We start from the raw sequence: 26,313 nt of genomic DNA on the forward strand, positions 1-26,313 counted from the left end.
TGCTGAGTTGTTGAATTGTTGAGTAGCAGATTTGAGCTGAAAATGCAATTGCCAACTTGAGCAGATTTGAGTTTTCTATGGTCAGTTGCTATGTTGTTGAAATAGTTTATCAATGCAGAGTTTTATGTTTTAAGTTGGCTTATGGTTTATGTTGGTTTATGGTTTAAGTAGTTAAGTCGTTGAGTAGCAAAGTTGAATTGAAAATGCAGTTGCAAATTTGAGCTACAAATGCAAAATGTAGCTTATTGAAGGTTGATGCTGTGCTGGAAGTTTGGCTTGCCGAATGTATGAATGACTGAAAAGTTTTGCTTTGCATGGACGTGCATGGAAGTGCTTCACGGTTCAGTGGTTTAAGTTCTACTGTAATTTAATGTTAATCCTTGTATTTATTGGCTCAGCTTTTTTGTAATGAAGCTGTTAGCTTTTGAGTGGTTTAGCTAAGATTAAGGAAAAGTCTCTGATGGTTGTTGAAACAGTAAGTGCAAGTATGTTGTATGTAGATTTTTGTCTAATGAAAATATGTCCAGTTTTTTAGTTTTATCTTTCTTCTTCTTTGCACAACCAATATCATAAAAACGAACATGGTATCAGAGCTAAACTAACCAACCATCATCTAACAAGTTCACTCAAAAACTCATCCCAAATCACCATCAAACTTCAGCCTCACGCAAGAACCAAATTTTTCAAAAAAACTGCAACCAGTTTTACGCATGGCTTCTCAATCTGTGTCTCTCTCACCTCCAGTGTTCAATGGGGACCAGTATCACATTTGGGCTATTAGAATGAGAGCCTACATAAGAGGATAAGGGCTGTGGCAATATGTGGAAGAGGAGAAACAGCCACCTCAACTTGGTCCAAACCCAACTTTGAATCAAATGAGAATGTATGAAGAGGAAATGTCCAAAGCTCCAAGAGCTCTTTCTCACATACATTCGGTAGTAACAGACCTTGTATTTACAAGGATAATGGCGTGTTAAACTGCAAAGGAAGCTTGGGATAGACTAAGAGAAGAGTTCATGGGAAGTGATACAACCCGTAACATGCAAGTCATGAACCTGCACAGGGAGTTTGAAATGCTGAGGATCCAGGAGGTAGAGAAGGTTAAAGAGTATGTAGATAGACTCATGAGTGTGGTGAACAAAATCAGATTGTTGGGAGTTGAGATGAGTGACAAGATGATAGTTGATAATGTGTTAGTCAGCCTTCTTTAAAGGTTTGAGTCCAAGATATCTTCCTTAGAAGATTCAAAAGATCTCTCCCAAATCAGCCTCACCGAATTGGTTCATGCCCTGCAGGCCTAAGAACAAAGAAGGTTGATGAGGCAGGAGGACTCAAATGAAGGTGCTATGTTGACTGCTCAAAAGGGAGTGAATATGCAGGGAAGTAATAGAAGATATGCTGGGGATAAGAGAGGAAAAGAGAGAGCTGGTGGACAGTGGGGAAAACAGAGTGGAGGAAGAAATTATCCACCATGTTCCCACTGTAAAAAGAAGGGACATCCGGACAGCAAGTGCTGGTTCAGGCCTAGGATTCAATGCAGGGGATGCAAGCAATTCGGCCACATTGAGAAAGTGTGCAGGAACAGGGCTGCACAGCCACCACAGCAAGCACAAAGTGCAGATGAACAGCAGCAGATGAGTGAATCAGAACAGCTGTTTGTAGCTTCATGCTACTCAATGCAGACCTGTAGAGATGTTTGGCTGATAGACAGCGGATGCACCAACCACATGGCAGCAAATGTGGAGAATTTTGTTAGGTTGGACAGGACATACAGCTCCAAGGTTAAGATTGGAAATGGTGACTATGTAGAAGCAAGAGGGATTGGAGATGTGGCAGTCCAAACTAAGGCAGGAACTAAGGTTATTTCTAATGTTCTTTTTGTACCTGAAATTGCACAAAATTTGTTAAGTGTAGGTCAAATGTTAGAGAGAAATTATACCTTGCATTTCCAAAACCATTCTTGCATTATAAAGGATAGTGAGGGAAATGAGTTGTTGAGTGTAAGGATGCTTGGTAAAAGCTTTCCTCTAGACTGGAAAAAACCAGAAAACTCAGCATTAATCACCAAGGTTGAAGAGTCTGAGTTATGGCATAGAAGACTTGGACATTTTCATTATCTTGGAATTAAAGAACTCAAGTCAAGGGACATGGTATTAGACCTGCCCGAGATAGAAGAGAAAAGGACTTTGTGCACAGTCTGCCAACTTGGCAAACTTAGTAGGCCATCATTCCCTTCGGATCAAGCCTGGAGAGCAAGTCACAAGCTGCAACTGATCCACTCGGATGTGTGTGGTCTAATGAAGACAGGATCCTTAAATGGCAACATGTACTTTGTACTTTTCATTGATGACTTCTCAAGGGTGGCTTGGGTTTATTTCTTGAAGCAGAAAAATGAAGTGGCTGCTGTGTTCAAACAATTTAAGTTGCTAGTGGAGAATGAAGCTGGAACCTTGATCAAAGCAGTAAGGACAGACAATGGAACAGAGTACACTTCAAATGAGTTCAAGACAGTCTGCAGCCTAGCTGGAATAAAGCAGCAGTTCACAGCACCATACACCCCTCAACAGAATGGTGTTTGTGAAAGAAGAAACTGAACCATTATGGAAATGGCCAGGTGTATGATGGCTGGAAAAAACCTCCCTAAAGTGTTCTGGGCAGAAGCTGTTAATACAGCAGTTTTCCTGCTGAATAGGCTGCCCACCAGGGCAGTCAAACATCAAACACCAATTGAGGCATGGAGGGGAGTCAAGCCAACAGTAGGGAACCTGAAAGAATTTGGAAGCATAGCCTATGTGATGATCCCAGCCAGCAAAAGGTCCAAGTTGGATGACAAGGTAGAAATTGGGATATTTGTAGGCTACAGTAGCAACTCTAAAGCTTATAGAGTTTATGTTCCTGAGTCCAAAAGGATTGTAATCACAAGGGACATAAAGGTTGATGAATGTGGAGTCTGGAATTAGGAAGAAAAAAGGGTTGATGTGCAGGCTGAATCAAGTCAGAATAGGAGAAGAGAGGGACTGATTCAAGAGGCAGATTTAGATGAGGAAGATGATCATGCTGTTAGAGGAACAAGAACTCTGACGGATGTGTATGAAAGGTGCAATGTGGCAGTGGTGGAGCCAAGATGCTATTTTGATGTTGCAAAATCTGAATTGTGGAGGGCTGCAATGCAGGAAGAATTGAGCATGATCAATAAAAATCGAACCTGGAAATTGGTACCAAGACCTGAAAAAAGAAAAGTCATTCAGGTTAAATGGATTTTCAAACTAAAAATCAACCCTGATGGCTCAATTTACAAGCATAAAGCAAGGCTGGTGGTGAAGGGTTTTGCACAGCAACCAGGCATTGATTTTTCAGAAACTTTTGCCGCGGTTGCTAGGCAAGACACAATCAGGCTGTTGTTGGCTCTTGCAGCTCAGTTCAACTGGAAAATTTTCCAGCTGGATGTCAAGTCAGCATTCCTGAATGGATGGATTTCAGAGGAGCTGTATGTAGAGCAACCCGAAGGCTACAAGGTTGAGGGAAAGGAGGACTATGTGTACCTACTGAGGAAGGCATTGTATGGCTTGAAGCAGGCCCCTAGAGCCTGGTACAGCCGAATAAATGACCATTTATGCAGCCTTGGATATACTAGAAGTCCTAATGAACACACTCTCTACATTAGGAAAACTGAGAAAGGAGTGGCTGTGGTTTCTCTATATGTTGATGACTTGTTGGTGACAGGGAGTAATCCTGATGAATTGGACCAGTTCAAGTTGGATAGGCAAACTGAATTAGAAATGACAGATTTGGGATTGATGAAGTACTTTCTTGGCATGGAAATAACTCAGGCCGCTGGGGAGATTTTTGTGTGTCAACAAAGGTATGCAACCGAGCTTCTCTTAAGGTTTGGAATGTAGAATTGCAAACCAGTTAATACTCCTCTGGTTCCCAACCTGAAATTAAGCAAAACAGATGGTGCAGAGAGGGTTAATGAAGGGAAATACAGAAGCTTAGTGGGAAGTCTGCTGTATTATACAGCCACCAGACCTGATCTTATGTTCACAGCAAGTTATCTCTTAAGGTTTATGAGCAACCCAAGTGAATTGCACTTTAAAGCTGCCAAACGTGTGTTGAGGTATGTGAAACGAACCAGCATGTTAGGCATCTGGTTCAGGAAATCTGAAAGTCTGAAGCTGATGGGGTACACTGACAGTGATTGGGGTGGATCCCTGGATGATGCAAGAAGCACCTTTGGTTATGTGTTCTACCTGAATGAGGGTGCAATCAGTTGGCTGTCAAGGAAGCAGGAAACTGTGGCACAGTCTACTGCTGAAGCTGAATATGTATCTGCCGCAGCAGTTGTGAACCAGGCTGTGTGGCTTAGGAAGATGCTGAATGACTTACAGCAAATGCAAGTGGATCCTACCTTGATTTTATGTGATAACCAGTCGGCTATAGCAATGGCAAAGAATCCTGTACTTCATGGCAGAACAAAGCATATTAAGATTAAGTATCATGCTGTTAGGGAAGCTGAACAGTGTGGAGAAGTGAACTTAGTTCACTGCAGAAGGGAAGACCAAGTTGCAGACATCATGACAAAGGCATTATGCAAATCCAAGTTTGAAGCCTTGAGGCTAAAACTTGGTGTTTCCAGCCAAAGCACCAAGGTGGAGTGTTGAAGGTTGATGCTGTGCTGGAAGTTTGGCTTGCTGAATGTATGAAAGACTGAAAAGTTTTGCTCTGCATGGACGTGCTTCACGGTTTAGTGGTTTAAGTTCTACTGTAATTTAATGTTAATCCTTGTATTTATTGGCTCAGCTTTTTTGTAATGAAGTTGTTAGCTTTTGAGTGGTTTAGCTGAGATTAAGGAAAAGTCTCTGATGGTTGTTGAAACAGTAAGTGGAAGTATGTTATATGCAGATTTTTGTCTAATGAAAATATGTCCAGTTTTTCAGTTTTATCTTTCTTCTTCTTTGCACAACCAGCATCATAAAAACGAACATAGCTTTTCTGTTTTACAGTCGTTGAGCTATTGAAGTTACTGAAGCTGAAGTTGCTGAAGTTTTCAATGGTTGAGCTACTAAAGTTTTATAGTTGTTGAGCTGCTGAAGTTGCTGAAATTTTAAAGTTCTTGAGCAGTTAAAGTTACCGAAGTTTTACAGTTCTTGAGCTAGAAGTTGCTAGACAAAAAATAAAGCTGCTGAATGTGCAAATTCGAGCTGAAGATTGCACATAAGCAATTGTGCCTGTTTATACAGGGCCTGAAGAATCTACGAAGAGTTTGTCATAGCAAAAGAAGCCAAGAATCACTTAGTCTAGTTTAAGGGAGAATGTTAGTATACGGGCCAAACAAACTGGTAAAATGCTCAAGACACACCTAGTCTAGTTCAAGGGCGAATGTAAGTATAAGTTAGTTAAAAAGGACTAATTTGTCTAACCATCAAAAGGCATGGGCTTCTTTGTAACATTACTGAAACGACGTTGTTTCAGTATAACTGTCAAATATTGCAATTAAGCTGCTTAAGCTACTTACTCAGTTTAGCTCACTCTCTTACTTTACTCTCGTGAAGCTCTACCGTATAAATGAGCTTTGTAAACACTCACTTATCAATTAATCCATATATGAGAATCAATTTTCCAGAATTTTCAACTTTTCTCTCTGATCTTTACAATGTTATTGGCCTCCCAATTTTTATCTTATATATTAAACCCTAATAACTCTTTTCCTTAATTACAATTTTATCTTTTATTAAAATTACAAAATATGACATAAAAAATACTTATTTGCTANCTGGATGATGCAAGAAGCACCTCTGGTTATGTGTTCTACCTGAATGAGGGTGCAATCAGTTGGCTGTCAAGGAAGCAGGAAACTATGGCACAGTCTACTGCTGAAGCTGAATATGTATCTGCCGCAGCAGCTGTGAACTAGGCTGTGTGGCTTAGGAAGATGCTAAATGACTTACAGCAAATGCAAATGGATCCTACCTTGATTCTATGTGATAACCAGTCGGCTGTAGCAATGGCAAAGAATCCTGTACTTCACGACAGAACAAAGCATATTAAGATTAAGTATCATGCTGTTAGGGAAGCTAAACAGTGTGGAGAAGTGAACTTAGTTCACTGTAGAGGGGAAGACCAAGTTGCAGACATCATGACAAAGGCATTATGCAAATCCAAGTTTGAAGCCTTGAGGCTAAAACTTGGTGTTTCCAGCCAAAGCACCAAGGTGGAGTGTTGAAGGTTGATGCTGTGCTGGAAGTTTGGTTTGCCAAATGTATGAAAACCTGAAAAAAGTTTTGCTTTGCATGGATGTGCATGGGAGTGCTTCACGATTCAGTGGTTTAAGTTCTACTGTAATTTAATGTTAATCCTTGTATTTATTGGCTCAGCTTTTTTGTAATGAAGTTGTTAGTTTTTTTAGTGGTTTAGCTGAGATTAAGGAAAAGTCTCTGATGGTTGTTGAAACAGTAAGTGGAAGTATGTTATATGCAGACTTTTGTCTAATGAAAAATACGTCCAATTTTTCAGTTTTTATCTTTCTTCTTCTTTGCACAACCAGCATCATAAAAACGAACAGATCAATTACCTTTCCACCAGGATTCTGTTCACTGCGGCCCCATTTCCATAGCTTCTGAACCCCATTTGACCCTAGGGCCAGAATGCCAACACCAGAATTTGTGTAAAGAAGTCGAGCAGCCTTCATAAGAATGATGTAATTATTATTAGATTTACCACTTAGGTGCTATTATGGCATCTAATGTTTCATATCTTTTTCAAGAAAAGCATCAGGACGAAGTTGTTCTCAAAACCTTGCAAGCAGAATCAGTGCCTTCTGGCATGGTGACTGCCCGACACTGAACAAGATTGACAATCTCAGTCAGTTCCCAAGGCTTGGCTTCATCGGATACCTCCTCCACATTCCTTGGCTTTTCTATGCCTGTAGCTATGGATTCAACTCCATTCTAGAATGAACACTTTTCAAAATTAGATGGTAGTACAAAAGAAACTGTTCAATACATCAGAAACAACTAAAAAAATAGCATGAGGTCATATTGCTAGTTAAATCTTTTAAACAAGACGCAATACAATAATCATTGATACTTTAAGTTTACAGGCCAATCCATTGCATGAAAAGTTGTAAATAATCTAATGGTAAGCTTTAAAAAGATAATAAAATTAGATTCCAGTCATTTGTATAGCATACGATTATAGGAGTGGGCTTGACAGGGGAGCTTTTGTCTACACATTCCACTTTACTAATAACTGGACTGATGCTTGTAACCACAGTAGAACTAGAAACCTGATCCATGAAAATTCAACAAATCAAGATAAATAGAAGTTCAAATTAAAGCAAGAGGGTTCAGGTACTCCAGGAACAGAATAAAAATACCTTCATCTCAGTGGTTCCTTTGGACGTTTCATAAGTTCGTGTTTCCATTGCTTTAAAGGCTCTCAGACCATCAGCATTTGCATCTTAAGTCCATTGCCAGCTGTAGTAACTATAATCAAATTTCCTTCCCTGTTGAATCTCAACTAGGGAAGACTCTGAAGCAACCAATAAATGATATCAGATTATAGATGCAAAACAGAAACATCTGACGATTACAACTAGAAAACCAGTAAGGAAATAGTAAATAAATGTCAAGATCCTGACCGGAAGTCCACCCTCGGCCAGTACTTGTGAGCATATTGGTGTTGTCCATATCCCAAAATTTTATCTGGTTATCTTCACCAGCAGCCAAAAAGCGATTTCTTGTTGTATCAAATTGCACTACACCAGCAGATTTCTTTCTGAAGCCAATATAACTCCTCTTTATGGCTCCTTCACTTTCATTCCATTCAACAAGGAATGAGTCCCCATCTTTACTTGTCCCACAGGAGAACAATCTGAATTCCGAGAAAGGATGCTTACATCTCAATTATGATTCACCATATTCACGAACATATCTAAAGGCTTACTTATCACTTACCTACTACCATCAGCACTGTAGAGCATAGTAGTACACCACAGCCCAGGAGCATCATAGTCAACCCTGGAGCCCATATTATCATACAGCCAAGCCTTAATTTTCCCATCGACAGCAGTTGAAAATATAAACTGAAAAGTTGAGTTGAAAACCAAAATATCAGTGCCCAACTCCTTTGCAACAAAATGCTTCACGTTTGAAGAAAATTCTCTGTGCTCATTCAAACGCATATCGTGCTTAATACACTTGAATCCAACTATACTGTTAAAGAAATCCCGACTTATAAATGTGGCAAAAATAACAAGCATGAAAAGCAAGGACCATTTTGAAACTCCAACACTTTAAATAGAGCACAAGTTGTTCAACCAACATAATTCAGGGGAAAGATGGATAAAAAAGCTCATGGGAATTTCTCGTTTGATTCACAAATATTTTATCCCCATATCAGCTTCCAAGGAATATAACAGGCCAAGCGAAAATCAATATTGATTTTTATATGCTACATTTACTAACCAAATCCAATTTATAGGAGTGGTCTTACTTGAATATTTTCCTTCTGGTGGGGACAAACAGAATAAACAGGTGCCTCATGGCCTTCAAAGTGAAAAAGTTTTCTTCCAGACAAATCCCAAACCTGTAATTATGGCTTAATAATTCAGAAAAAAAGGAGAACCAATGAAAGAGAAAATAAAAATAAATCCAGACTGGTTTAATTTAACCTCACCTTTATTAACTTATCATCTCCACAAGTTACAATACAAAGTTGTTTGTTAGGATGAGAAAAGGCTATGTCATTTACACCACCAACATGAGCATCAATCTGCCAAAAAGTGGAAGCCAAATATCAGTTTATGGTTACGAAAAAATGCCTTGTTGAAAAGGTAGCAAAAAATAAAACAAAACATGCCTCTAAATGTTGGCCTAATTCACTAGACCCTTGATAAGTGTACAAATGGATCAGATGTTTTGTAAACGCAACCCCTGCACCAACAAAAATTAAATTAAAAGAATCAAGGACATATGTCAAGAAATTCAACATGCAACAATTTCATGCCACATATAAATTGCTGACATACCAATCAAATTTCCATCTGGACTCCATGCTATACGGCTGACAGATATTGATGAATCTTTTACAATAGCAGCCTGTAAGAAAAACATGATAAGGGAGTGCAAGCTGTATTTATTCAACTTTTGAAGGTATATTTTTTTACCAGAAAAGGAACAAACAAATAAAATTAATCCAGTCATCCCAATTGGGCTCATAAAAACATCATTGATTTGATATGCAGCAATAGTAGCAGAGAATGCCGTCATAGTACAACAAGCAAAAACAGCAGAGAATGCTGTCATAGTTTCAAGTACTCATGCACACCTATCTTGCAATAGGATTCACCTGGATAGCCTAATAGGTCAGAAAAGTTTATCGTCTTTATAGTGGAGGTTGCAACTAGAAGTTAATTTTTTCCAGTAATATAGTCCAACCATTACAAAGACCAACACAAGAAAAACATAAATTTAGGTCAAGCATGATGCAATTGATTAAAAATTTTGAAATTAAGAACTTAAACTATTGTGATTCAATGAAACGACCTGCAACGGCATAGAACAATTTGACGATTCCCATATCTTGAATGGCTTGGAAACCAGCCTCTCACGCAACCCAACTTCCCATAGAGTAATTTCACCATCTCCACAACCAACTATCGATAAACATATATATCTAAGTCAGTGAAGAAAGTATATTTGCTTGGTAGCTCCATCAAAGAAGTTACAATCAACAACGGCTTATGGAAGGAACAGAGCAAAATGCTGACATCCAACTTACCCGCAAGTAATGTGTGATGAGAAGGATGGAAATCCATGCTTGTTACAGTGGAACCCTGATGCATGGTACAAGCTACAGTTCTTGGCAGGTCTTCAAGGGAGCATGAAGCTTGTTGAGTGGGAACAGGATATGTGGCCTGAATACATCAAATTGAAATTAATAGTAGAGGATCTAGAGAACAATGATAAAGTATCATAAAGCATATGCTTTGCAATGCATGCAAACTATGTAAATTTTGCAAGAATACCTCATCAACAGACTGTGAAGAGCGCAAACGTTTCTTTAGTTGCTCATGATCAGTGCTTTGATAATCAATCATTCCCAGTGCATTTGAAGGTGTTCTTGGATGCTTTAAAACAGAAACTGTTAAAGAGAAAGTACAATATCAGCACCACCCAGGTAAAATCTCATATAATCAGAAGCAGGTTCTGTGCTTCAGATGATCCCTTTGAGAGGGGAAAAAAAAAAAAAAAAAAAAAAAAAACTGGATTTTGGTTATAAAACCAGTAACGTTCAATTTCCAATTATAATTACCACCTTACCTTGATTTGGTGGAACAGACAATGATGATGCAGCCACTACTGATGATTGGACAGTTGAGGGAGGATTGGCATTGACCATCCAGCCTGCTAAAGCAGTAGCACTAGCAGCTGGTGGAAATGGCTGTATGACAAGACCAAAAGNTTATGGAAGGAACAGAGCAAAATGCTGACATCCAACTTACCCGCAAGTAATGTGTGATGAGAAGGATGGAAATCCATGCTTGTTACAGTGGAACCCTGATGCATGGTACAAGCTACAGTTCTTGGCAGGTCTTCAAGGGACCATGAAGCTTGTTGAGTAGGAACAGGATATGTGGCCTGAATACATCAAATTGAAATTAATAGTAGAGGATCTAGAGAATAATGATAAAGTGTCATAAAGCATATGCTTTGCGATGCATGCAAACTATGTAAACTTTGCAAGAATACCTCATCAACAGACTGTGAAGAGCGCAAACGTTTCTTTAGTTGCTCATGATCAGTGCTTTGATAATCAATCATTCCCAGTGCATTTGAAGGTGTTCTTGGATGCTTTAAAACAGAAACTGTTAAAGAGAAAGTACAATATCAGCACCACCCAGGTAAAATCTCATATAATCAGAAGTAGGTTCTGTGCTTCAGATGATCCCTTTGAGAGGGGAAAAAAAAAAAACTGGATTTTGGTTGTAAAACCAGTAAAGTACAATTGCCAATTATAATTACCACCTTACCTTGATTTGGTGGAACAGACAATGACGATGCAGCCACTACTGATGATTGGACAGTTGAGGGAGGATTGGCATTGACCATCCAGCCTGCTAAAGCAGTAGCACTAGCAGCTGGTGGAAATGGCTGTATGACAAGACCAAAAGAAAACATCCCAATCTCATATTATTAGAAAGACTTCTTATTGGTGAGAATTCAAAGTCAGTTGAGAGGATATGATCATACTCCTACATGTGCTCCAAGTGGAGCATAAGTTGAAGGCTTTGCAACAGCAGCAACTGGAAGAGTGACAGGAGTAGGTGCACGAGCCCCATTTGGAGGTGAGCACGAGTGGTCCGTAAATAGTGTTTTGATGTCAGGATTGGGCCTAGGATTTTTACACAGCTGGTGTTGCCAATTCAAACTGCAAATACTACATATTAACACTTTGCAAACATATTTACATTGGTTTTGGTCATAAAATATATATTACAAACATAAATATGTAAATAAATTACAAAGAAAATACCAAAATGGAATTTCAATAATGTGGAAATATAGAAAGATAAAAACTTACCTTTGATTTATCAAAGTTCGGAGGCGCGACGCCTTCAAAGTTGGGAAACCAAGCTTGTCCCGGAACAGAGGATTAGCTTCTATCAGCTTTTTAAGCTCTACCAGCATTATGCTTCGAGCTGATTTTGTATCACCATATTTAGATAACTGCTCATTTTCCCTGCATTTAACCAACACCCAATCGCTAAATCTACAAGCAATTGTGAATCCACATATTCCACGACTTCTAATAACAAAAGTGATACTGCTCTATTTGGAGAGTTCCTGAGTTGATAATGCTAAATTTCACTTTTCTTTTAATTTAAACCTTAATCATTGGATTGAAACAGATAATCAGTTGAAAAATATTTCAAGTTCCAAACATATGGATAATTAAGGTAACTTAAAAACAAAACAGAACTTACCGGAAGTTCTCCAGAGTTAAAAGCTGCGTAATTTCCTTGTAGAGCTCTTCATTGAATGTGGAGAAAACTTTCAAATCCCTGACTAAAATCTCAACAGCTTTTGCTCTATCATGCCTGATCAAATTTTTCAAAACAACAATAAATCACAAGGACCAAAAACGAGCACTTAAAATAAAATATCAACTATAGAAAAAAAATAAAGTACCTATCAAGTGCTTCTAGATACTTTTGCTTCCTTATCTCAAAGAAAATCTTCATAGAGTAACGATTATCATCAACTTTGGTAAATCCAGAGAGGTACTTCTCAACTTCGTCCCATTCTCCACCTAACGCTTTCTCTTCAAAGTACTTCATGTTGAAGAAAAACCCCGACTCTTGCTCCAGCCTAATTAATCACCACCGACAAAAATCAATCAAACGGTAATTAAACAAAAACACAAAACCAAAACCAAAACCAAAACACCAACACAAAAAACAAAAACTCTAACCTGTGCACAGACTCCTTGAATTTCTCCTCCTCCAGAAATTGAAGAATCAAAAACACTAATTCTCTGCTCAAAGACGACATATTTTGCTCAAAAACGAAACTTATTCAGCTAAATAATACTTAAACCTCTTGTTTTGGGCAGAGATTTAGGCTTTGACTCGATTCAGCTGAGAAGGAGGTGAAAGGTGAAAACGACGGCGTCTGTGGTGTTTCTAAGTAGGAAAGCTTGTGGTTTCTAGGGTTTGCATTTCCATGCTACACTTTCAACGAGAACAGTAGAGAGAAAAAGAAACGAACGAAAATAAAAGAAAAGCTGCCAATATAAAAGAAAAAGATAAAGAAGAGAGAGATGACTTGTTCTCGCTTTCTTCGATGCGTTTTGCAGGCTCTTTGTTTCTTACTGACTTATCACTGATAAGTACATTAACATATCATTTTACTGATAAGCTATCAGTGTTATAACTTTCTGATAAGACCAGTACACGATATCTTTCGGCCGTTTTCCAGTGTGACGCGAACACCTTTGCATTCGTGTTGACCGATAATGATGGGGTTTAGTTTCATCTGACGATTACGTTACAACATTCCATTGGCTGATGGCGTATGATAGAAAGAGAACAGAAGCAGAAGACTTAATTCTAGAAGCTGAAAGTTGTCGCGGAATCGAAGCGTGAACTCAAGTGAATTTGATTAAAGTACTAGCGTCCATACATCGTGTTGCTTGGTCGGATGACTAACGTGTCGCGTTTTTCTTGCTGAATTTTTTTGTACGGTCTTATGTTGGACTAAATAATAGGATTAAAAAGTAATAATAATTATTAAAAAAATTTGTGTGTTTTATTTTTCAGTTGCAAGACATATATACCCAATTTAATCTACAGTACCTTGGATTTTAGCAGCAGAAAAAAAAATTATCTAATTTTTATGATCATGAAAAACGTTGATTTAACATGAAAAATAAATATTAAACGTGTTTACGAAACTGAAAAAATTGTCAAAATAATATTCTTGGATGTCACGAATCAATAAATAAAAATGTTTAACATATGATTCATACTCTTGTATTTATGCTTTCCAAGTTTTTAGAAGTATAACATCTATATTTTAGAAAATAACATTTGCATGTACCCACGAGTGAAATACTAAATTCTCTAAATAACATAATACTGTGTTAATCAGTAAAAGTTATTTATAAGAAAACAAATAAATATATTTTTTTATATATTAATATTACATCATTAAAAAAAATTGACAAATAAATTTGTGAATTGAGAATTCAAAGGGTAGTATTTTGTTCATATTTCATGAATTTTTTAGGCCAGTCAATCCTTTTGTTGGAAAATGAATGCGAATTCTAGAATCGTGTTAGCAACTAAAACAAGAATAAATAAATAATTGTGGTCATTTTCATCAAATAAATAAATATTAAATTTAATTAATTAGGGACATTCACAGATAACCAATGTGAATTTTTAATGCAGTTTTACCTACCAACTAAGGCAACCGACCACTAATGACTCAACTGCACTTCTAAGTTGAAGTCACCAAACACGCAGAGATAACCAGTCCTTTCCTTATAAATTTTTTATCATAAAATATAAATTATCACTATAATTGCCATATTTATATAATAGAAATTGTTTGTTNTTAAAAAAATTGACAAATAAATTTGTGAATTGAGAATTCAAAGGGTAGTATTTTGTTCATATTTCATGAATTTTTTAGGCCAGTCAATCCTTTTGTTGGAAAATGAATGCAAATTCTAGAGTCGTGCTAGCAATTAAAACAAGAATAAAAAAATAATTGTGGTCATTTTCATCAAATAAATAAATATTAAATATAATTAATTGGGGACATTCATTTATAACCAATGTGAATTTTTAATGCAGTTTTACCTACCAACTAAGGAAACCGACCACTAATGACTCAACTACACTTCTAAGTTAAAGTCACCAAACACGCAGAGATAACCAGTCCTTTCCTTATAAATTTTTTATCATAAAATATAAATTATCACTATAATTGCCATATTTATATAATAGAAATTGTTTGTTCGGAGTCTAAATATGTGAGAGTTTACTTTTGATTCTATGTAATCATATTTCATATGATAACTCTTGTTTTTCACCAAAAATTCATTGTAATTTAGTAAACACGTTATAGATGAAGAACAGTTGTATGTACAGCTAGTTCTAGATGAAAAATGATTGTATATACTATGTACAGCTATAATCGAGCCGAGTATTGAAAACTTCGAGCTAGCTCAATTGAAATAGTTAAAGCTTTAGCTCAACTTTATTATATGTAATATTTTTTATTTATTAATATAAAATTATTTTAATTATATTAATAATATTTTAACTTATATATTTTAATACAAAATTCAAATATTATGTAATATGTTGAGCTCAAGAGTTGTTTGGTTCTAGTATTATTATTCTCGACTCGACTTGATATGTGCAAGTTTGAGCTTGACTTGTTTGTAGATGTTATAGGAAGCTCAAAAACAAACTCATGTATGTCTGAATACAGAATTGACAATTTCTACTAAATTAGATAGAGGTATGATTGAATTAATAAAAACTATAAAATTAGTAAGAAAAATACACTCTTTGTATCACATGTTTAAAAGTGTTTTTACATTTTAAATTATGTTTTAATTAAAAAAACATTTTTATTGAGCCAAACATTAAAATGTTTTGTTTAAGAATATTTTTGGAAATATCAAAAAATTATTTTAATAAAATAAAACGTTTTAAGTCCAAATTGTTAAAAGATTTAATGCATCAATTAAACGAAAAGAAAAATGTCAAAATTAATTAATTATTGACAAAACAGATAAAGAAAGTCAACAAAGTACAGAACGAGAGGGTTCTAAATCACGTGAAGGGAGTCAAATCTAACTTTTGCCCTGCACCGAGCAACGCTCACGAGTCCAACATGCCCTAGATTCGGAATCAGACATTTTCATGATATCCACGCTTGCCACGTGGGTCTTAGTACGGTGTGGGACCGCCTGATGAGATTTTCTGATTGGACCGTTTCCGGGTCCACCACATTATCCAAATTAATCCGTTTGTGGTCACGCCGTGGCCATCGGTTCATGGCTCGCAGCCTCGCTCTCACCAGCTGACTTGTCAACTTTCTAGTGGATGATTTTCGCGTGTTCGGCGCCGTAAAAAGTGTTTTTTAGTAATTGACTATCTAATTTCTAATTTTGCTTTTTAAGGCATTGTTTAAGAATAATACCATAATTACATAATCGGCAAAATTTGTTTATACAAAATTTGAAAGTTTTTAAGTTGACGTAATAATTATTTTAATAATGTATTATGCCAATTAGGGTTATAATAATGTGTATCAAATTATAGTTTTATTCATCTATTAATAATATAGAATAACATATCATTTTAAAATATCTGTTAAGACGTGTAATATTATTTATTTATAAATTTTGTTTGTAAGATAGATAAATAGAGTAAACAACATTTTCTCACCAAAATAATGGTTCAATGACATTTTCTCATCCATAGACTTTTAAAATACAATTTTATTACTTAAATTTATATTCCATTTCTAATTCCGACATCGTTATAACCCCAAACTACTACCATTCTCTTCTTCGATCATCACTCACTAAAATCCCTCAAACCCTACACCTGCCGACCTCACCAGTCGCCGACAATCGAGCAATTAGGGTTTATGCAGTCACCATTTCCAGGTCAACTTGTGATCAATTCCAATCACCAAAATCCAACATTCCACCACCAAAAGACTCATCGACCTTCTCTCTTCAAAAGCCTCAATAGCCTGAACCGTGTTTGCTCTCTGTTCGCCGTTTGAATATAAATTTGAGTAATAAAGTAGTATTTTAAAAGTTTGTGGGTAGAAAAGTATCATTAAACCATTATTTAGACGGAAAAAAGTCATTAACTCATATAAATATTATATCATAATTTATAGTACCATAACAAATGTTGTGGAATCCCATAATATTATAAACTTTCTCATGTTTTAACTCATATAAATATTATACAATAATTTATAGTACCATGAAGGTTGTGAAATCCCATAATATTATAAACTTTCTCATTTTTAATTGGCATTGTTGTACAGGAAATTTGGACCGGATCAATCCCAGTTGGCAAGCAAAATCTCGCGTTATGGATCTCACGATCAAGACCAGTGATTGCGGACTTACCGCTTAAACGAATTTAAGTTTATCTCCAACTCAACTGGTAAGTGACACTATACCCAATTGTAATATTTATTTAGAGATAATAAAAGAAACAAGTCGTAGAAAGCAAATTGCGACTCTTTGTAAATCGAGTTATTGTTCGATATATTCAATAACATAATAGTGGACGAAGGTGTTACACTACAAGCCATTGAACTACTTTAAAAAGTTTTTTTTTTTTTTTTATTCTTTGTGTTCTAGATTAATTCTAGTATCTATCATCATATTGTTTTCATCGCTGATCCATTAGGATCATGCGCACAACCAACATGATTCAAATGCAATCAATCACGTAGTCCTGGTTGATGTAAATCCCTACATGAACATATATATATATATATATATTTTTTTTTTTTTGAAAACATGATGTCCCGGTCAACTTGCCTCAATTAATCCTTATAGTTGATTAGGACAACATCCTACCGTCATGATTATCAGCTTAAATGTTGAGAGTTAGGGGATTATTTAATTGCTATATTTACACATTACCAAATTCATATGCTAGGACACTAACAAATTATACCACAATAAATATATTGCCTACAAATAGACTTATAAGATAGAAATTTAGGCACGACCCAACAACATGCCGTTACCAAATTCAAACTAGGTCCAAACTCCAATTGGGTTTGTAATAACATTTCGAGTCAAAACTATAGGATGGGTTCATAATATCGTAATTCTCTTACATCACGTTAAATTTTTAGTGGGCTGATTGTGTATATTGGGCCGAGTGGGTAATGGAAGCCCATATTCAGCCCGTTTTACATCCATCCCTACCCGAAGAGAAACACGCTACTCAAACTCTGGTCCAAAAACCCTCAAAAAACCCCCCAACACAGACAATCACAATTACTGGCCAGAGGAAAAGAAGTGAAAAGATTTCTTGCGCTAAACTTCAATGGCGGCGAAGAACCAACAAGAAACTAACAAACTCAAGAAGAGAAAGCTAAACGCAGGTGCTAAAGTCCATCCAAATGCTTCCACTTCTAAGAAGCCAAAAGTCACCGCTTCAAAACCTTCAAAAACTCCTCAAAACAAGGAGTTTAACAAACCTTTCAATCCAATCAAACAAAAACAAAACCCGTTTAAACCAAAGTTTGGGAACAAAGACGCTAATGAAGAACAGACAGTGCCCAAATCGAAACGAGAACGGCGTCTTCATGCCAAGGTGGGTTTTAATTTTTGTTTTCATATAAATTTTTTTACAGGTTTTCGTGTATATGTAATTATCTACGTAGTTTAAGTGCTATTATAGTTTAGTATATATTTTTAAGGTTTGCTGCTTATGTTCATTTGGTGACATGACTAAAATTTTTCCACTTCCAGTTTTAATTTTTTTTAGTGGTTGTTGGTATATTTAGTTTTGTTCGCATAAATGAACTGATATTGAATTAGAGGTGAACTTTAACTTAAATTTTCTATTTCTCATATTTTCTGGTTTGTTTTTTAATTGTAGGAACTTGCGGAGGCTAGGAAGAAGAAGAGGAAGAGACATTATGATCTGGAACAAGTACGTCTCATCCTTATTTTAGCCTTTACTTATCTTCTTATTAATTGCTGTTGAAATTTTATTTATTTCATTTCACAATTAAGTTATTCTAGTTCATAAAAGTACATCTATAGCTCAACTCTACATGAAAGTTTGTTATGCTGATAATCGAGTGTTAGTCCTGCATGGCTAAAAATATTGTTATGGAAAACAAAATCAATATAAATCAATCCATTCCCTCGTGCATAAATTGATGATCAAGCATTGTAGAGAAGTGACAAGAGTAATTAAGCATATGTTATTCTGTTTGAGTTGATTAAAACCTGTTCAGCAGCTCACAAAGGGAGTTTATCATGACCATCAACTAAAGCAAGTTTCTTTTCTTTTCTTAATAGGAGCTTGCATCTTTGTGGGAAAAGATGAGGCAACGCAATATTGCTAAAGAAGATAGATCTAAGTATGTTTTTTGGTGCAAATGTAACAGACAAGGTTCTTTCCATATTGGCATGCTTGTCTCTGTACTTTTATATTCTGGCTCACAATTTTCTAAGATTTTTTATATTTTTTCCTGAACTACTATAAGGCTGATAAGTGAAGCCGTACAAAAGATGAAAGGAAAGATTCCAGAAATTGCTGGCTCCCATGTTTCTTCTCGAGTTTTGCAGGTAACTTTTTGGGCTTGTAAAAGATGGATCGTCTGAAATTGTGCATTTGATAGTTTAGTAGCCTGTAGTAATGACAATTCTTTCACCTCAGACTTGTGTTAAGTACTGTTCACAAACCGAAAGAGATGCTGTCTTTGAGGAGCTTCAACCACATTTTCTAACCCTTGCTGATAACACCTATGCAGTTCATCTCGAGAAGAAAATGTTAGATAGTGGTATGATTTAGCTTTGGACAGTCAGTAGAGAAACAATAAAGATTGGCTCGCAATCCAATCTTACAAACTTTCTTTCACAACCCTGATGTGACAGCTCGCAATTGGATAGGTGGGATCCGCGATTGGGCAAACAGGACCCATTACTAGCTGTCACATCGAGTTTGTGAGATTAGGTTGTAAATGTAATATTGCCCCTTGATGGGTGTACTTTGAGGACTAATTGATATATGTTTTTCTGAGTCGTGTAACCCTCTGTATTCTGATTATATATAGATACTTTCTGTAATGTTTGCAGCTTCTAAGAAACAGCTAGCGCGGTTTATCTCAGCCCTTCATGGTCATGTTGCATCTCTTCTTCGACACATGGTTGGATCTGTTGGTGCGTGCTTGTTAATTTGGGTTTTTTTTCTATTTTTTTTAATCTTCTGTTTATGCAAAGGGCATAATCACCCAAATATGGCTATAATCATTCTCACAGCTTGCCCTTGGGCATTAACTCAAGTGGTATAGCTGTGGTTGTAGAACCAAGTATCTAGTTCAATCTTCATTAAGCCAAGAAAAGATGATGAAATATTTTTTGGTTAATCATTGCTTAATATAACTTAGATGGACTTATGCTTGACTTTGATGTATTTCCAGTAATAAATCTTGATGAAAATTCCTGCTCTTTTTTATTTTTCTTTGCAGTCATTGAGCATGCATACCAGTTGGCAAATGCAACTCAAAAACATGAGCTTCTAGTTGAACTGTATTCTACCGAGCTTCAATTGTTTAAGGACCTGGTATCAATCAAAGAGAGCAGGTAAACCATCAAGTCACTCTGTTCCATCATCAAGATAATTTAATCTTTTTCAGCATTACAGTTACATCAATAAGAAGTGAAAATCTGAGTATTCTATTATTGTTTTCCCCTTTTTCATATTCTCATATCAATTTTCATTGATTAGTCATGGGCATAACTGTATTGGTGTACCTAGGGAGAGTTTCTTTGGCAGGAAAGAGCAAAATATTGAAAGTTTACTTTTGAAATTTTCTTTTCTTTTGGTGGATAGATGGGAATAATAATAATAATAATTATTATTATTATTATTATTATTATTATTATTTTTGCAGTCTCTTGTGAGAATTGACAACTATCATGTAGCATATTGGGCATTTGGGGGTTTCTTTTAAGAGTTGGTGGCTTTACTGGGGGACTTCATTTGGACTTAGAATTTCTTATGCATGATCTTGGGCTCATGATACCTTTCTCAGACAATCATTCAGTAATTTTTTTCATTATGTGCTAGGTTGGTTGATGTAATTTCAAAGCTAGGCCTACAGAAAGCTTCGGTTTTACGACATATGGCTTCAGTGATTCAACCAATTCTAGAGAAAGGAATTGTGGACCACTCTATCATACATAGGGTCTTAATGGAGTACTTTAGCATAGCCGACAAGGTGTGTTTGAGATTTTTGTATGCTTTCATTAAAATTGCTAGGATTTCTCTAGAAGCATTTTCTTCACTTGCAATTTTCTTCTCTTTCTAAAGCAAATTTTGTTGATAGACCTCTGCCGCAGATATAATTCAACAGTTATCAGGTCCACTCCTTGTTCGTATGATCCATACCAGGGATGGATCTAAGATTGGGATACTTTGTGTCAAGCATGGGAGTGCTAAGGTTTGTTGCCTTGGATCGAAGATTTTAGAAAACTAATAATCAGAAGAATCTTGTATTCTCCTTTGATTATATCATGTGAGGTTCTGACTAATATTGACCTGTGAGTTGTTTGATGTTGTTATTCTAGGAAAGGAAAAAAATAATTAAAGGAATGAAGGGGCACATTGGCAAGATTGCTCATGATCAATGTGGGTCACTGGTAAGGACTGCCTTTGGGATTCAAACCATCAAATTTCATTCTTTTGGCAGATGTAAAATCAGTTAATAATTCTGAACCATCTTTTACCCTACATTATTTACTTTTCAGGTACTTCTCTGTATTGTTTCAATTGTTGATGACACAAAGCTTATAACTAAGGTTTGTTGTGAATTGTGTCTTGAGTTTGACGCTATGTATTTACCATGTATCTTTGTCATGGAGCTTCTAATTAAAACTCTCTTGATTACAGATTGTCCTTCGTGAGCTTCAAACAAATTTAAAAGAGCTTGTTTTGGATAAGGTTTCTGCTCTTTCTACACTTTTTATATCATGTTGATAGTTGATTACAGAGAAGGTCTGATATATATTTAATCAAGATGGGAAATAGGATGGTCTACTAGGTGTTTAATTTACATTTAGGCTTTGATTCTAGTTTAATGTTTTTTTATTCAACCCACATTGTTACTTGGAAAGTGTATTACTGCGATTCTTTGGACCTCTTAGAAGAGTTTTCAATCCCCCACCCACTCACTGAACCCCTGCAATCGGCCGGGGTTTAATATTTAGTATGTATTTTTAATACTTTTAGCAAACACTAAGATGAATTTCTTCTTGGATTTATGCCATGCTCACAGTAATGTTATCAGGAGATGTTACATAGAATACTCCAAATTTAATTTTATTCCTGGATAATTCTTGGTTCATAAGTGGTTTCCATAAATTTCAGAATGGAAGACGCGTGCTACTCCAGCTGCTTCATCCAAATTGTTCACGTTATCTCAGTCCTGATGATCTGGCTTCCCTCAATTTATTTATTTCTTCTCTATCTGCCAAGGTAATACCATAGCTATCTTTTCTAGATTATCTTATACTAGTGAAGTTGAAGTACTGAAACTTACTCTGATATTGCTCCCTCCTCCCACCCCAACACTATCAGGACGAGACACAAGTAAATTCTGAAATTAAGTCTGTAAAGAATGAGGAATCTAATGATGAGATGGCTGACCAAGGAGAGGCAGCAGTTCGGGCTGATGAAAGTACAAGTCCCAGTGAGGACCTTCATTTAGTTGAGGGTGGGAAAAAAGACCCTTACCTAAGAAGGCAAGAGTTGTTGGTCAACAGTGGACTTGCGGAGGTTTGTTTCTTTAACCTGAAAATTTTGTTTATGTGCACACATATGTGTGAATTTCTGTTCTTTATGTATAGTTTTGTATTATAATTGGTGCTTATGCATCTATGATGTATACTATCTAGCTTGAGTGCTTCTATTGAGAAACCTGCATCTGACTGGGTATGATCTGATTGTGTTGCAGAGTCTCATTGACATATGTATTGAGAATGCTGGAGAATTACTTAGATCAAATTTTGGCAGAGAAGTATTGTATGAGGTAGTCAATTCTTTCATTGCTGATATGTACCCTAATTTCTATTGTTTCTTAGCTGAAAGTTTGTGTTGGGATTGAAAAGTCAAAGAGTTCTTATTGCTGCTTCTTGTTTTTCCCAATGTTGGTTGTAGTTTGTCTTAACTTTTCGTACCCCTCCCACTCAAGTATAAATGTGTTTGTATGAATGGCACTTATAGTACTTGTCTAGTCTCCAATATCTCGAGTAGTAAAAAATGATGTGTGCAGGTTGCAAGAGGGGGCTCTGATGACATTCTCCGCCCCACATTGGATGACAAGTTGAACACCTTGCATGAAGCTGTAGCATCTCTTACAGCAGAGTCTAAATCTGAAGAATCTGAAGAGGAGCACACCCTTGAAAATTTCCATTCCAGCCGCACCATTAGGAAATTGGTCATGGACTGCCCCACCTTTGCTTCCACTTTATGGAAGAAAGCTTTGAAAGGGAAGTGTGAAGTGTGGGCCCAAGGTCACAGGTGAGGCTATATTTGCTTTCTGCTTCTTTAATTAACAATAAGAAATATAAAATGTGATTTCTGATAATATTGACTCAATTTGCTTTTGTTGCAGTTGCAAGGTAGTCAGTGCATTCTTGGAATCCTCTGATTCTAAGGTCCGTGAGTTGGCGAAAAAGGAGTTGCAACCTTTATTAGATAGAGTCATTCTCAAAATCCCTGAAGCTAAGAAAGCTGCGCATGAAGGTTAGGGTGCTAATCCCATGTTGTGGAAAGAGCAGGAATTTTTGCCTTGTCAATGGAACAGACGTTGCATAATTTTGGATCACAGGCTGATTATTTTTGTATTCAATTTTGCTTAGGAAGAGATCTACAAGATGTAATGCAACATAAAAAGAGTAAACAATTGCATTTGTATTCAAGTTTAGTTGAAAAAGAGATCAAGGTTTTTTCTTCAGGATAACACTATTTTTTTTCCCAAATGAAATAGATGTATTGCATAACGAATGATAGATCTGCCATGCATACATGTGATCGAGCAACAAATTCTATAAAACATGTACGGTAGAGATACTGATGTTCTAGTTTTAACCCCATTTTGTCCGCTTTCTACTTTTAATCTGTTACGCTTGAAGTTATGAAACTCTTGATATATTAAATATGGATTTGGTTCTGTTAACTTAAAATTTTGACACAAATTTTCAGTTGTCAATTCATTACATTTTAATGGTCGAAGGGTTACTATTTTTAACTTTCTTCTTTTATCTGTCGGATTGCAATGTACCTACGGCCATATACATTAAAAGTAGCATGATTAAGTAATGTGAAAAAAACAATAAGCACTCTTATCAAGTGCTAATTGAGCTGTATTTTATTAAAGAAATGTTTAAATTGTTAATCAAATTTCTTAGCTATGAACGAACACAAGTAGATTTGCTTTTATACATTTCCCTTTCTGATCTGTTCTCAAAGATTGGTGAATCATGCACTTCCCTTCCCTTTCCATATTTATGTATACTTTCTCTATGGAAGTACCAAAAGTTGTCTGGTTTCATGTATATTCTGTTCCTGAGATGCGGGTAGCCTTGGAAGCAATAGTCAGACGGGTTGAATATAGGGGACTCCTTTGGGGTCCTGTGCTGACTTTGGAGTAGATTTTCTGTTGAACTGAAGAATGGAAATTCTTTTCCTGATGTTGTAGCATTAGCACTCAAACAGTTCTCTATCACCTTGGCCTCCTCTCTGAACCTTTCCTTAATGTTCCTCAGGTTTCTCAGAATTTTATAAGATCTTGAAAAGTTTGCAGGCTTCCAATCCTTGACCTTTGGGGATGACTTGCAGCTTGTGTAGGGGATTCTGTTGCATTCAATGCAGAACTTTTTCCATCTCTCCAAGTTAAAGGCTCTTCTCTTGGCATTGTCTGAGAGACAAGTATATGCCTGCAGACAAATTGTATCCTTCCATTTTAGAATCCCATAAAGAAGGTAAATCATAATCAATCAATCAATAAGAACAATGTTACGTGACTCGAATAGTATCTCAAAATTTTCATGTCGAGAGATGTGTTGTTATGAACCAAATTCTGTTGTCAAATTGAATGATGTACAATTCATCTTTATGGATTTGTCTCGCGGGACAACCCTACATAGTGACTATTTCAACCATTTCTGGAGACTTGAGAATCGAATAATGCAGACTATTATGGCATCAATCAACAACATTTACTTTACTGGGTTCTCTTTCTCTCTTCCATTAAATAATTTAGGTGGGTTCTGCCTGAAACCTGTGAATCAAATCCAGATTTAGCAGCCTAGGTCTGCGTGAAAATAGGACAGGCCCATTCTTTCTCTCCTCTCCATCATCAGATTTTCATAAAATTTCATATACCCTTTAATACCATTAATAATCTTTTATACATTTTCACGAAAATTATTAATCTACCAGACAGAAGATGAAAAATGAGAAATCTAACCTCTGAAATAAGCTTGAAGGCAGTCTCAGCTTTGGGGTGCTTGTTCTTGTCAGGATGAAGCTGCAAAGCTAAATACACAAAAACCATTCTTGCATATTAATTACCAAATGATATTATAATTTCTTCATCACCAAATTAACTCACCAAGTTTATGATACCGCTTTCTTATAACATCTATTCCTGCATCTTCTCCAACCTGTGAAAATAAAAATCTCATGAACACAATATCTTGAATTAAAAAAAGAACCCCGGAAAAAGATTGATCAAAATATTTTATTATAAAGACGAAGAAAGAAACATACACCAAGAAGACGATACCAGTCGATGAAATGTGACTCAACGAAGCTAGTGTTAGTGGTAGTAGAACTACGTCTATGAGAACAGTCAATGGAGGTTGTAGAAAAGGAGAAAATCTCTGAGACTAACCGGGATTTGATATCAGAATCTGCTACTCTTCCCATTGAAGGAGAATGAGAATGTGAAAATGGAAAGAAACTGTAGATTACGTACGTTCAAATTTCGGTGAATGAGCAGAGAAGTGGAGCGGTTAAGAAAAAAGAGCAAAGTTTGCGGGAGAGATTTTTGAAAGTGGATCAGTTGGTGGGAAGAGAATATTATAAGACCCCATTTTTTCCTTTAATTTCAATTACTCACAATTAATTCCCTTTATGACCAATCACAGATAATATGAATAAGTGAAAAAAATTCCATAATTAAATAAAACTTCCTAATTAAACCAGAATTTCAATAACAAAATTAAAATTTACCCGAATGTAAAGATTCTAACCATCATTCAGATTTTTGGTGATTTCACGCAAATTTATACCAATGTCATTTTGAATAGTTAAATTTAGACTTCTTTTAACCTTTTTGATTTGATACCAAATGCCCATCTGTTAATTTTTTTTTTTTTTATATACACCTCGACTAATCTTCAGATGGAGTTATCTCATAACAATCCATTGCCATCATAGGGCGTTTAGCAAAAAATCGAACCTAAGACTATGAGTTCTATCCATTTGCAGCCCCCTTAGTTTGCCCTTACTGTTGGGCTATTCATGGGTGAGTTGAATGCTCATCTTTGATCCACACGTTAAAAATTACAGGATATATACATTAGAGATTGACTATATATGTCGCTGATAAAGTAAGTTTTGTTGATTAATTTGATGAAAAGAAAGTAATAGAAGAAAATCATGAAATCGTAGATTTTAGGGTAGGCTAAGTAATGGTGGGGGAGAATGATGAGAGTAGCCAAAATGAAAGCAAACTAATTCTTTAATTACTGAGTAGGTGGTAACACTAATTTCAACACATATAATTGAATCTGAAAAATGGGGAAATTGCATATGAAAACTGGTGGCTTGGCTCCAGTTGAGACCCACAAATATAATGCCTGGTTGAAACTCTCATAAAAAAATACCACGCCACCATAAAGTTACAAAAGATTTAGTTGAAATTTAATCCCTTTTGGCCCCCTACCCATCAAATCTTCCTGCAAAAAGTTACATGTTTTTTGTTTTGTTCCATCTCTGTTATT

The 26,313-nt window shown here is 36.0% G+C and overlaps 3 protein-coding genes across 3 annotated transcripts; 1 reads left to right on the forward strand and 2 right to left on the reverse strand.

The window, feature by feature from the left end:
• Positions 1-5,966: 5,966 nt before the first annotated feature.
• Positions 5,967-12,795, reverse strand: LOC116135598 (topless-related protein 2-like). The gene is given in 22 exon segments (XM_031421314.1): positions 5,967-6,017; positions 6,572-6,682; positions 6,795-6,947; positions 7,190-7,285; positions 7,376-7,458; positions 7,461-7,530; positions 7,640-7,664; positions 7,666-7,872; positions 7,956-8,083; positions 8,494-8,586; positions 8,677-8,772; positions 8,860-8,933; positions 9,029-9,098; positions 9,546-9,655; positions 10,505-10,640; positions 10,752-10,867; positions 11,033-11,153; positions 11,253-11,430; positions 11,584-11,742; positions 11,987-12,100; positions 12,192-12,371; positions 12,475-12,795. Coding segments are annotated over 22 exon segments (2,451 nt in total). The 5' UTR covers positions 12,555-12,795.
• A 4,734-nt stretch (positions 12,796-17,529) lies between these two features.
• Positions 17,530-23,258, forward strand: LOC116135594 (pumilio homolog 24). The gene is made up of 17 exons (XM_031421311.1): positions 17,530-17,881; positions 18,170-18,223; positions 18,598-18,659; positions 18,786-18,867; positions 18,959-19,082; positions 19,378-19,461; positions 19,770-19,884; positions 20,372-20,522; positions 20,631-20,744; positions 20,872-20,943; positions 21,052-21,102; positions 21,194-21,244; positions 21,671-21,778; positions 21,881-22,078; positions 22,257-22,331; positions 22,575-22,822; positions 22,917-23,258. Exons 1-17 carry the CDS (start codon positions 17,612-17,614, stop codon positions 23,050-23,052), a joined length of 1,995 nt encoding a protein of 664 aa, XP_031277171.1. The 5' UTR covers positions 17,530-17,611; the 3' UTR covers positions 23,053-23,258.
• A 413-nt stretch (positions 23,259-23,671) lies between these two features.
• On the reverse strand, positions 23,672-25,339 carry LOC116135559 (dnaJ-related protein rsp1). The gene is made up of 4 exons (XM_031421270.1): positions 25,076-25,339; positions 24,918-24,969; positions 24,774-24,841; positions 23,672-24,240 (listed from the first exon to the last, which is right to left on the reverse strand). The coding sequence occupies exons 1-4, from the start codon at positions 25,232-25,234 to the stop codon at positions 23,713-23,715; spliced, it is 807 nt and encodes a 268-aa protein (XP_031277130.1). The 5' UTR covers positions 25,235-25,339; the 3' UTR covers positions 23,672-23,712.
• Positions 25,340-26,313: the final 974 nt, after the last annotated feature.

The sequence above is a fragment of the Pistacia vera genome, unplaced genomic scaffold (genome assembly GCF_008641045.1).
Source record: "Pistacia vera cultivar Batoury unplaced genomic scaffold, PisVer_v2 Contig301, whole genome shotgun sequence".
NCBI classification, from domain to species: domain Eukaryota; kingdom Viridiplantae; phylum Streptophyta; class Magnoliopsida; order Sapindales; family Anacardiaceae; genus Pistacia; species Pistacia vera.